The 16,517-nt window shown below is 38.4% G+C and overlaps 1 protein-coding gene across 4 annotated transcripts in view; it reads right to left on the bottom strand.

Moving 5' to 3' along the window:
* CNOT2 (CCR4-NOT transcription complex subunit 2) overlaps positions 1-16,517 on the bottom strand; it is a 56,247-nt gene that overhangs the window by 19,707 nt on the left and 20,023 nt on the right. For 2 of the 4 annotated variants that reach the window (XM_026052761.1, XM_026052764.1), the window contains exons 3-6: positions 15,712-15,759; positions 5,543-5,609; positions 2,401-2,548; positions 1,586-1,768 (exon numbers count right to left, since the gene is read on the bottom strand). In XM_026052761.1, coding sequence (XP_025908546.1) covers positions 1,586-1,768; positions 2,401-2,548; positions 5,543-5,609; positions 15,712-15,759 — 446 coding nt within the window. The remainder of the gene's footprint in view (positions 1-1,585; positions 1,769-2,400; positions 2,549-5,542; positions 5,610-15,711; positions 15,760-16,517) is intronic. The other 2 variants (XM_026052762.1, XM_026052765.1) reach the window with 1 other exon arrangement.

Genomic DNA, 16,517 nt, shown 5'->3' with positions numbered 1-16,517 from the left:
CAACCGCGGCGCATGGGTGGTCTCACTGTGAGGTCACAATGATGTTCCGAGGAGTCAAGCCAAGGGGCTTCAGTTTTCCGAAACATCCAAGGATTAGACAGGGCTACTGCTGGCTGAGAAACACCCTCATAAATGATACGTGGGGTTAGAGAGGCGCTGAGAAGCCCAGAGTTGAGTAAAATTCAGGGTTTCCAGCCTGTACAAAAATCCCAATATCCATTTCTCCCCTGCACCAGGATGGAGGTTGATGTTTTAGAAGGTTCTGTGAATAAAAATCCCAAACATGCTTCCTGGAACTGAAGCATTATCTACATGGATATTTTAACAATTGCAAATCTGACGCATTTTATTTCAGTTTAAAATAGCCCCAGATATTTCATTTTGTTTGGAGCCATTAAGGAAGGGAATAGTCCATCAGGAATGGCCCCATTCTGCTCTGCTTCAGCAAGGTGGCAAATGTGAGGCAGGCAGATCTTTGACACTTGACCCACTTGAAGAAACAGATTTCTGGTCTCTCTTGGTAGATTCAGTCCATTTGGAGGGCAAGACAGTCTTCCACATMCCAAGACCGTAAACTGCTACTACTAGGTCTCTCTTGCAGCCATTATGGAAAGATTTTTTTATGCCCCTATCATTATGTTAAAACACAGAGCTAAACAGACCGTTCAAGTTTCAGATAACTGAGACATTAGTTTTTATCKTCCTTTACCTAATTTGTAAAATACTGGATTGGGCAGACTGTGCATCTGACTGCCCTAAGCTTTTTTTGTGCTCAGGGTAGCAAATAGTCCTCTAGGAAGGGCCCCCTCACATGTGGAAAGTGAAGAAATAGGCAGCACAGGGACCAYGAAGTTGTGGAAGGAAGCAGAGAAGAAAAATCAGCTGTGCAAAGTTGTGACAACACACATTAAATAGAGAGAACAARCTTTTAAATACGAGTTTATCAACTAAGCATAAACATGGCTAGAGAACCTAAATGAAAGCTTAATGATTTCTTATGCTAAAATCTTGCCCTCARAGTTAGAAAAAGATCAAAAGTGATTAAGACACTTTTGGCATCAAAATGAGCATCAAATCTTTAATAAAATGGCAAGGTTCTCCATGTTATTCCAGAATTTGAAGAACTAAAATATAAAGTCTCTATAGTGTCTGAATCTGTTATTTTTTTTTCCAGAAAAAATGACTGTATTATTAAATCTTGCCTTACTCCTAAGGAGTTACTCATCCTATAGATATTTGTCTACACAAAAATCAAGACCTGTTTCAAAAACTCATGAACTGATTAAGAATATCACATATTTTAAAGAAGTAGCAGTAGAAATTCAACAGTCAAAGTGAGGATCTACCTTATGTCCTTCAAAAAAACCTTACGTGAACCTTCAAAACAGCTTCAAAGTTTACTGACAAGAGACTAAAACATACCAAGCTGCACTTTTAGACTTTCGCCTAATAGATAAATATATACACACACACACCYMTATMTMTATRTSTMTATMTMTMTMTMTMTMTATATATAYAYACACACACACGAAATATTAAAGCATGGAAAGAGCTCGGTGGGGATGGCCTGAAGAAATCATCTTACCTGTTCACAGTAAAAGGTTGTCGAGAGGGTTGCTGCTTTGGCATACATATTATGCTTGGAGAGCTTCTGTTGGGGCTGCCTAACCCTGAACTGCTCATGCTGTTTGTCCTGCTGGGAATTCCAATGCCCTGGCCAACCTGGGAGTGGTTCATCATATTCCTAGGATTCATAGGCAATATCCCCCTGAAAAAGAAAAAAACATCCCCAAAAGATTAACCTGTAGAGTGGGATTTGATCTCTCATTTAAGTGATGTAGGACAGACTTTTAGCTGTTGCAGTAGAATTTGTGATTAGCATCAGTACAGCATGTTTGGACTATTACTTCTCTGTTAATAATGTAGGTTTTTGATTTCTTCAGAAATAACAGTTGACCCATTACATACCAAATAAATTCTCAATCAAATTTTCCATAAATACTTAATGTTTATGAATTTGAATAGGAATTACATCTCTCCTTATATTTTTCTAATGAGTGCTTCAGACCTACTACCTTAATATTCTAAATCATGAATAACATGGATATCAAGAAAATTTAACCACACATTTACCAGGAGAGAAAATAAAAGTCTTACATTCTGAAGCAGAATTTGCCCACAATTTCTCTCAGATACAAAATCAAATACTGCCCTACAGTAGGTCCTAGCTTACTGTTTTAYAGTATTATTTCCCCAAAACAGATAGTGGTAAATAGAAATTTTTAGTTTTTATTTTATTTTTTTAAATCAATTAGATTGTAAAGCAGCTGAGGCAAATTAGGCAAAATCCTCCAAAGGTGCTCTGCAAAAAGACAAGAAATATTGGCTATCAATAAATACCTGCTCGGAGATGGAGGCGTGTGAAGTGACATTGTTGGTACCCCTGTTGTTGGCGTTACGTGGCTCGGTAACTGAGTGCCTTGTGATAAGCTGCGATTTAACTGAGGGGTATTGTTGCTCATCCCCCTCATTGGAAGGCCTAGTGCACCTAGTGAGAAAAAATTCAGAGGGGTGGAAATATATTGCAGTCAGGAACAAAGTCTTATCCATCTAGCGTAGATGGAAACAATCTGTGCTGACAACCTAAAAAGAAAAGTGCAAAGACTGAAGCAAGTGCAGGGTAAAAGCTACGTCCTTGTTTGAATCATAGAATCCCAGTTATCTCCAATATCTCTCCCTTTTTGTTAAACTTTAGAAGGCTCTTTAAGAAATTTCTGCATCTGAGTCGCTAATGAAATTTGAATCCSTTTAAGATGTGGGCTGTAAAGGACGGGTTTCGGCTTGATTCTTGACAAGGACACACAAACCTATGCTTTATCTCAGAAAGTTGGTGCATTTTTGAAAGTTAGCATTGCTGAATAAATAGCTTTATTACTTCTAAATAGCTGTTTTACAGTTGATCAGTGTTAAGAATTGCTCTGTTTCATTAAAAGTGAGGCAAATAATTAAAAAAAGTTCTCTATAGCGTTGTTTCTAGGACAACAACAAACACATTTTTTAGAAAAGTTTCTAGGACAATAATAAACATATTGTTTAAAAAAGTTTAGAGGAGATTAAGTCACTGCTTTGTGGTCACAGAACTTCAGTGTCTATGATCAAATCAGGTCTAATATTCTGAAAAAAAGAAAACATTAGGACTTGAAGTGCCCTTTATTAGCAATTAAAACATACAGATGACAACACTGTGACCAGAAATAGTCTCTCCACAAGCCCTTGGATGTAACAGAATAAAAAAACAGAAAAAACACTTATTGAGTGTTTAACTAGCTCAACACTAGTAAGAAAAAAAGAAGTCACTTGTTTAAAAACAAAAGTGTCCAGTTAGCTGCCCTATCTGAAAACAGGTCTGAAGACTTCATGAAGTTTCTCACCATTCTTGGATCATCTTTCTGTACTTGTTAAGCWTTAGAACTAAATCCAAATGAGAAAATGCCATTTAATGCAACCTATCAATAGAACCAAACTGGGCACATAAATTGTGACAGCTCCAAATACCTGCTCTACTGGTTTGGCATCAGGCTGCTGAGGCAGACCTGCAGACAGAATTTCAAATTCTTATCTTACAGGCAGGTTTAGCTACAAGTCATGACGAACCAGCAGTCTCTGCTGATAGATCACCCTGCGAGGAGAGCTAAATGTGCCAGTGTGCAAGATAGTTAATACGGAGAACGCAAAGAACAGATGCACTAGGCAGGTTCAGGTTATTGCTACGGACGAGCTCAGAAGAATCCTCAAGCATCTTAAGCTTCCAGACTTTGAAAACTGCTGCTTGTCCACTATTCTGTATTACAATTCTCAATTCAGGGGTTTTGCARAGAAAAATCTGGATAACACTCAAATTTATTTCTATATATTCTAACTAAAACGTAATGAAGCTCAATATGGGAGCCTCATAAGACTTCATTAAATGCTGATTGTACTAAAGGTGATCACTGTAAATATTTTTGGCAATGTACTGTGTCAGACTAATTTCAATGAGCATAAATATCTATATATACATATATATTACAAATAGCATTTCACATCAATTAGTCACTAGGTGAAATTTTAAAAATAAAAGCAAACCATACACTCACACGTTACATAGAGCGCACTGAAAAACAGGATTACTGTTTCAGGTTAGCTTTGTGCAACACAACCGCATTTTAATTGATATTTTTTCCTTGTTGGCAACTGTTAGATTATAGTTTTTAATGAGTACGGCTGTTAGACTGTATGCTCTGGAAGATAAGTATGGACATGTAAAACATTCACTCTACATAAGCAAAAATCTTTTTCTTGTGCTTCTTTCTTCCACTTCTTTAAAAAAATTCTTTTAAAGAGAGACAAGAGATCTCCTAGGCAATACTGTAGGCTGATCAACATAGTGGCCAGTTTTGTGCCTAGAAATTAAGTTTGATTAGGGTGATTCYACTCCACAACATGGCATCTTGCTAAATGACTGACAGCTACCAATACATGTGGACATGAACAGTTTTGCCCCTCTCAGAAACAAAACCAAAGATCAAGTAAATCTTAACAGAAACAACAGATTGGAGTAAAAGAACAAACTCCTTCAGTAAGGAGAGACAGTGGAGCCTGGAAGGTTCAGCAGTGCCAGAGCAAGAAAACCAACAAGCCAACCATGACCCTCAGATTGGCCAAAAAATTGATCATATCAAATTCACTAGCACAAGGAAACTGCAGCTGATTTTACATGGCTGCTCCTCAACAGACATTGAGAAATTATAGTAATTTTTAAACTCTACTTCAGTAAAGTCTTACCAAGACCATGCATCTAGGAGAGCGATCAGTCATGTTCACAAACCTCCCACTTGCCCAACTAGCCTATTCGTATATTTAGGTGCAAACTCAGGGGGTACCTGTCTGCCAGCTACCACTTCTCAACTCTGGCACTTAAGTGAGTATTAAGGAGTATGATTATTTACTTGTGTCTTCTACTGCAAAATCAGACAAATTTCTGCTAATGCAGAAAAAGACTTCAGAGGTGGAAAAGAATGGCACAGGAACAGTTTTATTGACCTATATCTTTTTCTAACATGAGTTGCCAAGTGCACAGACAAGATTTAATTTGCTCCCGTGCAACATAAAATATCAGTTACAGCTTCATCTGTTCCCTCTACTGTTCTTCAGTTATTGCCTCTTTTTTCGGTTCTAGGCTCATCTTGGCCAAGTCTAATTTCCTTAGAGAGCCATAGCTAAATCACACACTTTCTTTATATGACAGTGGATTATAGTTGGGATTATATTTGGATATTTAACAGCTATACAGTGTCAACATGTGACACTTTCCATACTAAACCAATGCAATAATACATACTAATGTATACTAAGCAATGCAAAACCACCACACGAGTAGGACATTCTAGGTCGTCTTTGCAATCAGCAAAATCCCAAACTATTTGCATGTTGTCTGCCCAAAAAGCATTTAAACAAAACATCTTTAGCATAAAATGGGTGTATCAATAAAAGTAATTCTTACTTTGTTGCCCGTATAAACTTGCCCCAAATTGAGACAGCTGACCTGATGTTGATGGTGATGCCAGCATCTAAAATAAAAAACAAAAAGTTTTAAAAAAAAAGTTTATTAAATATATGAGCATATTACACTATCTTGTCCTGACGTTTTGTAAAAGGCAAAAAACGCATTTTCAGTCAGCAAATGTTTCAGACATCCCCCAAATATCTACAGAGTAACAGCTGTAACAGAATATTCTGTGCCAGTAAAAAGTTAGGAGGCTTGATGTGTAAAAATGACTTCATTTCTGACATGCAGCATTGAGTAACAAACTCTAGAAGCAATGTATTTCACATTTTATGTCAACTTTTCTATAATCTTYGAGATGTGGCTTCACAGAAAAAGGAATATTCAATTATTTAAGTGAGATGGAATTCTTTTCCCCTGCAAAACATGCATCAAACCAGCAGACCATAATCATTGTTAAAAGCAGAAAGAGCAAGTGCCAAGTTCCATATAATCAGCYGCAAAACCCAAAGCTGGAAAACAAGTGACTGGCTAGCAGGAGGTATACAGAAACATGTATGCACATTAGATGAGAAACGAGTACGAGTATTTTGACATACCATCCTAAAAGCACATGCACCATGCAAACTGGCAAGATAAACAAGTGTCAAACGAAAGAATCCTTCTCACTCTATTATAGTGGACACCAACATGACCAAGTATTTCCATTACAACCTCCTTTGTCCATTTTTTGACTTTTTTTTTTAAAAAAAAAGAAACATACTAAAGACACTCTAAAGAAGAGTAACAGAGAAAAATCTTTTAAAAAAATCCCCTGAATTACGAAGAAAAAGATGTAGATTTGGTTTGCTTACTCCTCAAAAACAACATTTGAGATGAGAACGTGACACYGGACTTCAAGCCATAAGAGGAAATGAATGAACTGCTCTCCGTGCTGCTGCAGAAAGGGGAAGTATTAAAATGAATTCAAATCACTGAAGACTTTGGCTAAACGTTTGGAAAACCCTTTGCAATCATTAGGACAGTTGAGCTCTGGGACAGAGGACAAGGGATCCTTCAGGCAGCTCTGGGTCCCTGGGAAGAGGTGAGAGGTGGTCAGGCAGGCAGGCGCATTAGGTGACCCRACCCACGCTGGCCTCACACGTCCCCATCCGTGGCCAGCATCTGCCTTTCTGYTGCCCCAGTTTGGCCTTTGATCAAACACAAGAACTGTCTCAAGGAAAGGAAACGTCCAGGTTCTTCCATGTAACGGACTTTCAACCTTTATCAATTTGAGAGTAAAAGTTCCAACAAAATACCTTTTATTATGATAAGCTGTAAATTGTTTTGTTGTCTTAATTTAGACAAGCATAAAGCGCACRCAAAACCTGATAGATTGAATCTGTCAGCCAGCTGTCTACATCAGGGCCATGTCTAGATGGTAGAAGTGAAAAATAAAAACATTCAGGGTGGACACTGACYATCACAAGTGCTTTTGATGTCCATATTTTTTTTTAATATACACAAATAGAAAAATAAAACCAGACATTTACTGGAAACCAACAGGGAAAGTATGAGAAATATTATCTGAAAAATACTACACATCCACRGGTATTTTGAACATACACACAATAACAAACCATCATACAGTTTGCAAATACAAAAGGTCTGAAGTAGTAGGACAGAAACTCTCTACAGCAAAAGTATAATTAGAAGTYGTGCCAAGCTGGATCAAAGGTCCTTTCTTTGTGTAGAACTGGCTGTGAACAAAGGGACCCTTTAAACAGCTCTCAGTTACTCTGGTTTAAACACAGACACTGTATAGGTGCTGTTTAGCAATGTATAGTTCATAAGCCATGATAAGAATAGCAAGTCAGCCCAAAGAGGAGACGATTTGTAATATAAATACAGACCATAAGTATACATGCATTTCTAGCTAGCTAGCCCCATGTGAAACCCCTGTTTGCATGCGGTGGTTGGAAAGGAGCATCTCTTCCCATTCATTTTGACCTCAAAGGACTAGAGTTCAGTGACACCAAGACTCATCTACAGTGTAAACCAAAGCACTGGGGAATGGGAGGAGCCAGCAAATGCACTTGGAAAGCCAACTCCTTGCCAAAACTGAGGAAGCATTGATAAAGACTGACAAAACACAGTGATACTGCAGCTGCTAGGGCAAGGACAGAGGAGTAAAAGGTTGAAAATAAATAATGAAGAGCAATGAATACTGACAAGAGGGAAAAACCTTATAAAGTGTTTTAAGACATGATAAATTGTGATTCTCTCAGAAAAACAATGGATAAGAAGTTCCAAGATGTCCTGTAGATAAAGAGAGGGCCAAGAGTGGCAGCCACAATCAGACACTGAGACCCAAAGAGCAGCCACAACCTCCAGCAGCTTCAGGACTGATAAGCAGAACCACAGGCAAGCTGGACAGCTGAAACCTGCAAGAGGATCCCATAAAAACACCCGCTCTGAGATATTAGAGAGACACGCTGAGTGGAAGATGGTACAAAATCACAGCATAGAAATATTTACAACATTACATTGGATGCCTAAAAGAAAATACCTCTTAAGTCTGTGGCTTTTAAATTATTTGAAAGAGAGGAAGACAGGATTCAGTCTGTTTTATACTGATTCCTATTTCATTTTTAAATCCAGTCGGAAGAAAAAATGGCAAATGACATTTAATTAGCAATACTTATTAAAAATTGGATTTTCCTTTGCAGCACCGCAAAGTAGGTCGTGTTGTGCCATTTGCTTTTATATAAAAAGTTAAATTCGGAATGACTTGTACAAAAACTCTTAYAGACAACCACAATAAAGACCAAGTATTAAACTCAATAAGCTTAGCAGAACCAGCTTTAAAGTCGTAACATACTCAGAACATCAAGGCTAATAAGTCTCAAGAAGAAAGATGAAATTCAGAAAGCTTTTGGTGGAGCTGGGCGGGGAAGATTAAATGCAGCATTTCTCAAACCACGTGATGAGGGAAATGCCCTATGGATGCAACTCTTACTCTGTCTCTAGTTTATTTTGCAACACGCCAAAAACCTCACTAGTATTTGCTGTTTTGTTTTGCCTTTTCTCTGTCATAGCTAAGTATGCAGCAGTCTAAAATCCTGCCTTAATTGTTTACTCTTTCCCTACCATTTAAGTCAAAACCAAAACCACTGGATTGGCCAAAACGGGAACACGGGCTAACAGGTCCCTACGGGGTGTTCACCACGGCCGAGTCGCTCTCACAGCCTGATGTAAACGCATGCACTAAACATGCGAGATGAACTGTGTCACCAGGAGCAAGACGACCCCTTCCAGCAGCCAGGATTCATTAATTTATTTTATCTGATTGTGCTACTGGCCTCGGGATAAATAAAATACCACAGCTCTCCGTGAGCACAYATTAAAAGGTGACTGTAAGTCACTCCTGGGTATCTGCTGGTTGGCACCAGCCAAAGGCCGTGACTCTGCTAATAGACCTAGGGCAGTCTAACACAGCAGGGCAGCGAGACCTCTCCTGAGCCCTAAGATCCTTTAAAGCTTAATCAATTATATTAATGCTTATGGGGGGAAAAAAAGAGCTAGAAATATATAATATGTATATATGTGTGTGTGTATATAATCTGTAGCAGTCTATGAAAACTAAAAACTAAAACTCACCAAATTCCTGAACTCATGTCAATGAAGAGCACATTYCAACACTATGTACTGAGCACCAAAAACATTTTAAAAAGAGTGACAAGTCACCTTCTCTCAGAGTTAAGGCAAGTGTTAAACCAGCTTATGACACCAATAGCTTTTGCTGCAGACAAACAAAAACAACCTACTCTTCAAGTTCTGGTAGTTGAGCGTTTAATCAATTTGCCAGTGGTTAACAGCTACAAAAAAACATCTGTGAAATAACTCAGAAGTTTTGTTCTTATGTTAACTCAGTATGATTTAATTCAGAAAATGTTTTCAATTGGCCTCCTTGGCACTTGTCACCATCACCAGAGGCCAGGGGATGTCCAAGACTCTCATCTACAAAAGATGAAAGGCACAAATAAGTAAACAGCTTGTGCAACACGCAGAATGAAGGACCAATATCCAGCACTTGCAGTACTGAAGGACTTGACAGTAGTGAGCTGAGATGAGAGAAAACTCGATTTACTCTCAAGTCCCAAATGATCACAGTAACAATTCTGACCACATAAGACTGCTTCTAACCTCAAATCACCCAACGAGCCCAGGAGAAGGCTCCATTTCTACAGAAGCACCCACACCAAACCCCGGTGAACATTAACATACCAATCAATCTCCTAGCCCTAGTGATGAACCAGATTTTTACTGCACTTTTATTATTTTACTGCATTTGCTTTTATTAATTCTTGATGGGCTTATAGCACTACATTTATTTGGGGACCTCTGTCCTCTCCTGCCTCATCCAAGGCAACCGCCAGCGCAGCAGTTTGGAGGCCCAAAGAAAGTTCATTAAAGCAAATTAGTGCTGCCAAAGCCACTACCACACGCAGCTCTATCCCGCAGCGCCAAGGAAGCTGAAGCTAAAACATATCCACTCAGCATGGGAAAGTCAACTCTCCCAAGCGGAGCGTGCTAGAATAAGCAGATAAGTCCCACTAATATCTGGGCTAATAAGTGAGGGTTTGCTCGTGGGTGCAAACATAAGCAGCATTTTGTATTTGCACTCCTTTATTTCTGGCAYCTGCCATCTGGGCTGCACTATTTAATAATAAAACAGCTGACCCACTGCTTCGAAAGGAGAACGTGTTAAGAGCAACTCTGTTTAAAAAAGAAAAAGCCAACAAATAAAGGATATACAGTGTAAGAGACCTAATCTGTACGTTTGAAATGTAGTATTTTTGACAGTCCTACCTATACTACATGGCAGTAGTAATTGAAAGAAAAAAAAAAGGAATTGTAAAAATTATACATTGTGAATTTTTTTTTTTCAAAATCTCAAAACCATGAAATCAACGRTGTAATTCTGAAAGTATAGTATTTAGAGGCAGATTATTTGCATTTTTTTTCTTTAATGTAATACATGAAGTAGAAAAGGCCATTCAAACACTCACAGGTACCTGCAGAAGCATTAAACCCTTCAGATGCCCTGGCCCAAGGTTGGGGCTGCGCTATCCAGCGCGCTGCGAGCGCCCGTGTTCTGCACGGAGCCTATGTGCAAATTCCCTGGTGCTGGTGGCATTTTCCGAGGAGCTGCAGGATGCTGCCTTGGACTCACCCTGCCCTTAACTGCCCGTGGTAATGACGGTGCTTAATAGGGCTATTAAAATACAACTTCAGGAGTGATTTCTCTCCTGAGGAGGGAGAGACCTTCCACTYCAATGCGATGGTGCTATGCATTAATGAGCCAAAAGATTCCTGCGAACTTGCCACAAGATGCCACAAAAAAGTTCCACGAGCATTTAAATACTAAGACAACAAAGCAAATATTCTAAATTAAAGAAGCGCTGCATGTTCAAAGTTAGAGAGAAATAAATAAAAAGCACAGGCTGAAGCACACACGAAGCACCGGTTTTAAAACACACAATTTCGGTGAATGGAATTGCTGTATGTGAGACCACAACCGCCCGGCGCCAGCGGGGCCAGGCAGTTTTATGCATGGAATGAATCTGGTTCAAGGAACCACTTCAAGTGTTAATGCTGACATACACACGCATACTTATGAGGTGATACTGTTAAGTGGAAATCTGTAAAATATGGCACTTTTATTCAAAAGATGAAGTACAGAAACTCCATTTAGCACAATAATTTAGCCCTTCTATAAAACTTCAATTCTAAATACCACTGAATATATTTAACTACTGCAATCAGAAATGAAAATTATTTCTTTGCAAAATATATTTTAGATTTAAAAGCAATCTGAAATACCTTAAGATGCCTTTCAGAAATGTTTCTTCCTTGCAAACTGTATGAGAGAATATGAAAAAGCACTTTTTCTCTCTAGGGAAAGTTTAGTTTATTATGCACTGTTCCGTTTGAAATCCTCATCCATACGTGTTTATCTTATAGGTGAAATAGTAAAAAGCAGGCATTCTGTATTCTAAGGTTTTGCCTCCCTCTTTGTACTGTGAAACTTTATTATGAAAATACAATTTAACAAGCAGAATGACAGAAGGTTCCAACAAGTCTCTGCTGTGTTAAAATATGTGAAACTTTCCCCCCCACCCCTTTTTTATTCATTTTTTAATTTCAGTCTATGGAAGTCATTTCAAATATATTCAACTTAGCCCAASTTCCTTTTTATTAATTTTACATATATTAAATACTGACTAGGAGATGCCAGGTGAGTTTAATCACACTCTGGGATGCTGAAGAGTTCCTCCCTTTGCATGTTAACCACCTATGGTGCTGCAGGTAACCAAAACCTAACCYATGCACTTCACAACGCAAACATTGCAAGGGCACCCACCGTTCAATCAAATGTATGTTTGCATATGATATAACCTGTGGGAAAATACTCATTTTCCATTTAACATTAAACACATTGTGTTACATGACTTTTCCCTAAAATAAGCTTTCATAGACAAATCAAAACTACTCTAATTACGAAATGCAATTTTAATGYAAAGAAGGCAAATTAAACCAGACAGCATTCATGCTTCTCCTCCTTCCTCTGATACCAGCAAATTCCATGGGAACTTTCTTAAATACTTAGCAGCTTCTCTAAGTGCAGCGTCTGAACTTCAATTATGCCTCTGACTAAGCTAAAAGACTCTCATAGAATGACTAAGACAAAGGCTAAGCAAGATGTCTGGGGGAACACTGTCACAAAAGACTACATTATATAGAGTCCTAACAGCATCAGGAAGTGCATAGATCGAGTTGGGATGACTGGTATGRAGCAACCTTAAATTAAAGCGGTCTCCAGGAAAGTGAATGAACATCTTTAGTTTCTTAAACTTGGCAAGATTCTGGATTTCAGTCTCTCTGGTAACCAAAGTCTTGTTAAGGGTTCTAACCCTCGCAAAAATACTATCTCTTTACGAAGCAGTATGCTTCAAAACACATAAATTACTTTAATAGAGGCTTGGGAAAAACACAGTAACTTGGGCAACTTGAGGAAAAAAACTTGCCGTTTCTCTTCATGCAACTAGATATGTGCCCATCTTATAATGACATGGGAATTTACTCATAGCACAGGCATGCTACTATTCCATAAGGAGGGATGAGCTACTGAATCCTAGAACCTAGGAACAGGATCCCAAAACCACCACCTGTATCATGGTACTTTATATCCAAATCTTAGACGCTCCTGCAGAAAAGGTAGTTTCAGGGAGTCAAACAGCYGCAATGAGCCAACTTCAACCTCCAGGGTAGATATTAATGTTCAAAAAGCATTCATCAAAGTTGTGTTTTGAAARAAAAGAGCCACAGAAGATGTGGGTCTCAAATGCAGAGCAGATCTCAAAATCTGTGAGGAAATGAGTAGGCTCTGGGCCAAGAAATAGCAAAAGCATCGGCCATTCAGCCCCCCCGTTTTACCAACTCCTCTCACATTTTGGTAGATCTTCATTAAATGGCACCCCTGCCCACAGCCAGCTTTGTGGCTGCAGCTCGGAGCGAAGGAAGACACTTACTCAGGCAAGGCACACCTCAGTACAGGCCTCCTCACCAAAAGCAGAGGCAGGTGATAAAAAGGGCTTCAAATGCAAACCGACTAACTCTCAGAGAAGAGTCTGCTACAGATCTTCGCATGCAAGAAGACACCTTCTCCCACCCACAAGCCTCCACGTGGCCTAAGAGTGCAAGCTGGTGACTTATATTCTGGAGAAACTGCCTGCCCTGCTCTTACGTTCTCCTAGAGGCATCTTCAATGACCGCTCTTGGGTCAGATGAGCCAAATCCCACATGCCATTTCTTATATTCTTATACATAAGCAATCCAAAAAGGGGAGACTGACTGGGTCTAATCTCTTCCCACAGCTGACAGTCAGTTCTTTGCTCAGCTTGAGATGCTAGCCTCAAAAATACAAACTTTAGACTTGCCATAGTACACATCATAGCCCCCCAAAAGAGGTTACTCACACCATCTGAATTTAAATACCTGCAGGATGCACAACGCTGTGAACTAACGTCACTGAAACACCTTAGTTCCACACCAAATCTTAAACTGCRTATTTCCCCCAACTGTTCTGCTTTCTACAAGTTCTGTAAAACACCTTTGCAATTTCCTTGCCAAAAGATAGTTGAACAAATCACTACACAGTGCCTGTAGCGCAACAACAATCCTAGAAGAGCATTCAGGGATATAAYGTGTTCCATTTACCTACTTATCACAGCAAGGTTTCTGATGACTATAGAAACATTCAGTGACTCAAAGACATCCATTTACTAAAAMGGAAAGTGGCAGATGATTTCATGATCCCTACTATCCCCTGCCTAAAACAGACCCATGCAGCACCCAGCTGAATTTGGCAGCAAGCAGGTAGATGAGGAACATGCATCTTTTCCTATCAACTATCTTATCAGTCTGGACTATCTATAATTGTATTCACAGTGCCAAAAAGAATTATTAAAATTTTTCAGTTTGTAGCCAAACTGAGRTTCTGAAATATAAATATCAGCGCCTTGAGTATTTTCTGGTATTTGCTCCTGCCTGTAAAAAGACTTCAAAGTTTAAGAATATGCCTGCAGTAACAGTTCTTGTTCCGCACTAAATTGTGGGAAGTTTTCACTGTTCAGCATGTTCTTCTGTGTCATTCTGTAATTTTGCACCCATACAAAAATTCATAAAGAACACATGAGTAAATGCTCAGGAACAATTCACTGAAAAGTAGCAACTTTGATGTCAGAATTAATCAGATTTTAACAAAGTGACAAAGGAAAAAATAATTTCTGGTACAAAGTTTAATCCAGAACATCATTCAGAACCCCTGGAGTAGAATTTAAGCAGCTGTTTGCAGAGAATTTCCCTCAGAACTACTCTATTTGTGTTGAGGATCCTATAGCATAAACAAAGCTTGGATGTTACTGTGGGATTCATGTGTACAGATGACACAATGGAGAGGAAATAAATTTTTTTTTAAAGGAAACCCTAACTTTACATTGAATTTTTGTAGATTGCTAGCCAAAACCGTCAAAACAATTTTCAYGTTATGTGCTCTCAATATATATATGAAACTGAAAAGCAAGGGAATGATACAAAGCTGCATCTCATTGATATCTCGTTTGATAATTCTACTATCTGCTGTCAATAAAGACACAAAGCCACTTTTAATAAAGATTATAAAAAGATCCCATATGGCATCTTTTTTTTTTTTTTTTAAATAAAAAGCTCCATTTTTTGAATAAGAAAAGTATTTTCTCCTTTCCTTTTCTTCTATCTTTATTTTTTCTATACTTGTGTACTCCGTTCCAACATAGCTCCAAAGATTAAAAAAAAAAAAAAAAAAAGAGAGAGAGAGAGAGAGAGAGAAAGAGACAGAGAGAGAAAAGATGTTTCAAGATGTAGAATACTGGAAGTTTTTTCACCCTGCATTATCACAGCATTGGATCCAGATTTTGAACAGTAATTTAGCAGTCTGCTCAGAAGAAATTCTGAGCAAACTTATCTTTGTTTGTTAGCACTGACTGCTATCCAAATAACGACACAGTCAATATATTTATTCTGATACACATAATAACAACTTTAACAAAGTCCTGTTGAAAGATTATTTGAAAGTATAGTCTTTTAATTGGAAAAAGTTTTCATAGCTACAAAACTGGCGGAATGACATCTAGCAAACTAAAAGACAACCACCATTGCACATTTTCTCATCTACTGCAAGACACACAAGACCCCAAAAGGGGCATGTAAATACATGATATGCATTCAGCTATGCATGAGTGACCAGAGGTGTACAAGACACAATGTCAGTATCAYCACCACGTATTTATTTTGATTCACTTTAAAAAAAACTTACAAGATCATATATTTTTGATAATTTATGAGCATAAACTCAAAGGTGAAGCCACTCCCAAAAAGGAAAATAATAATAATAATATAATTAACAAGAACCTGAAAATAACACTTAAAAAAACCCCACTCCAGCAAATTACTCTTCCACTTGATGTTGACATGACATGAGTCTTCTCTGCCAACTACAGCAGCTTCTATGCCCCATTTTGTCCACTTCTCCCACAAGGTTTCACGCTTTCTCATTTGTCATTCCTGGTGTCTGGAACACCCACCTTCCTCCTCTTGAAGTCCCATCCTAAGATCCACTTCTGCCACATTGCCTACAGAAAGAGTAGGCAACTAAAACATTCATTCACTGTGTCAACAACATGCCAAGCATCAGCTTTCACTGCGCAGATTCTAGCACGGTGTCAAGTCTCACTTTACCTTCCTCACTACTTCTTAATCTCTCTCTCAATACATCAAACCTAAAATGGGCTATGTAATATCTGAGAATATGTTTGGAGAGGCAGCACCTGTGGGCAGCTGTGATRCACACACAGAAAAGAGGAGGTTATTTAATGAGAAATTTTTCACTGTAATACTCCTCCATCTGAAGCGTAGGGCTCTTCAGAGAGAACAGAAGGCTGGGGCAACCTGAAATTTCTCTTCAATCTCACTGAAATAGTTTATGAAACTGAATCTGAAAGCAGCACAGATATTTTTAAGCCATTTACTCTAAACTTATTCTTTCCATCCTTGAAAATTCGAGTTAAAATTAAATTATCAAAAAGACTGAAAAAAAAATCTTTATAGTGCATAGGTCATAAACAACCACATTTATCCGGAGAATCATTGAGCTACGCTTAAAGAAATGGYTTCTTTATCTAAATAAAAACTAGGRAATGGGGTTTTCTTTTTTTCTTTCTTTTAAATAAAATAATAATCTGGCATAAGTCTTCCTTACACATATTAAATACAAGTCTACTCTGACAGCCTAAATACTCCTTCACTTGGCAGGAAGTTAAAGTCATGCTTTCACTTCAGTATTCTCCCACATGTCACTCCATATAATAGTGAGATATTGTGCTGCCTAATT

This window comes from Nothoprocta perdicaria, unplaced genomic scaffold (genome assembly GCF_003342845.1).
Source record: "Nothoprocta perdicaria isolate Ctin4 unplaced genomic scaffold, notPer1 scaffold_91, whole genome shotgun sequence".
NCBI classification, from domain to species: domain Eukaryota; kingdom Metazoa; phylum Chordata; class Aves; order Tinamiformes; family Tinamidae; genus Nothoprocta; species Nothoprocta perdicaria.
Note: the sequence above shows the minus strand (reverse complement) of the source record. Positions and strands in the feature narration are given on the sequence as shown.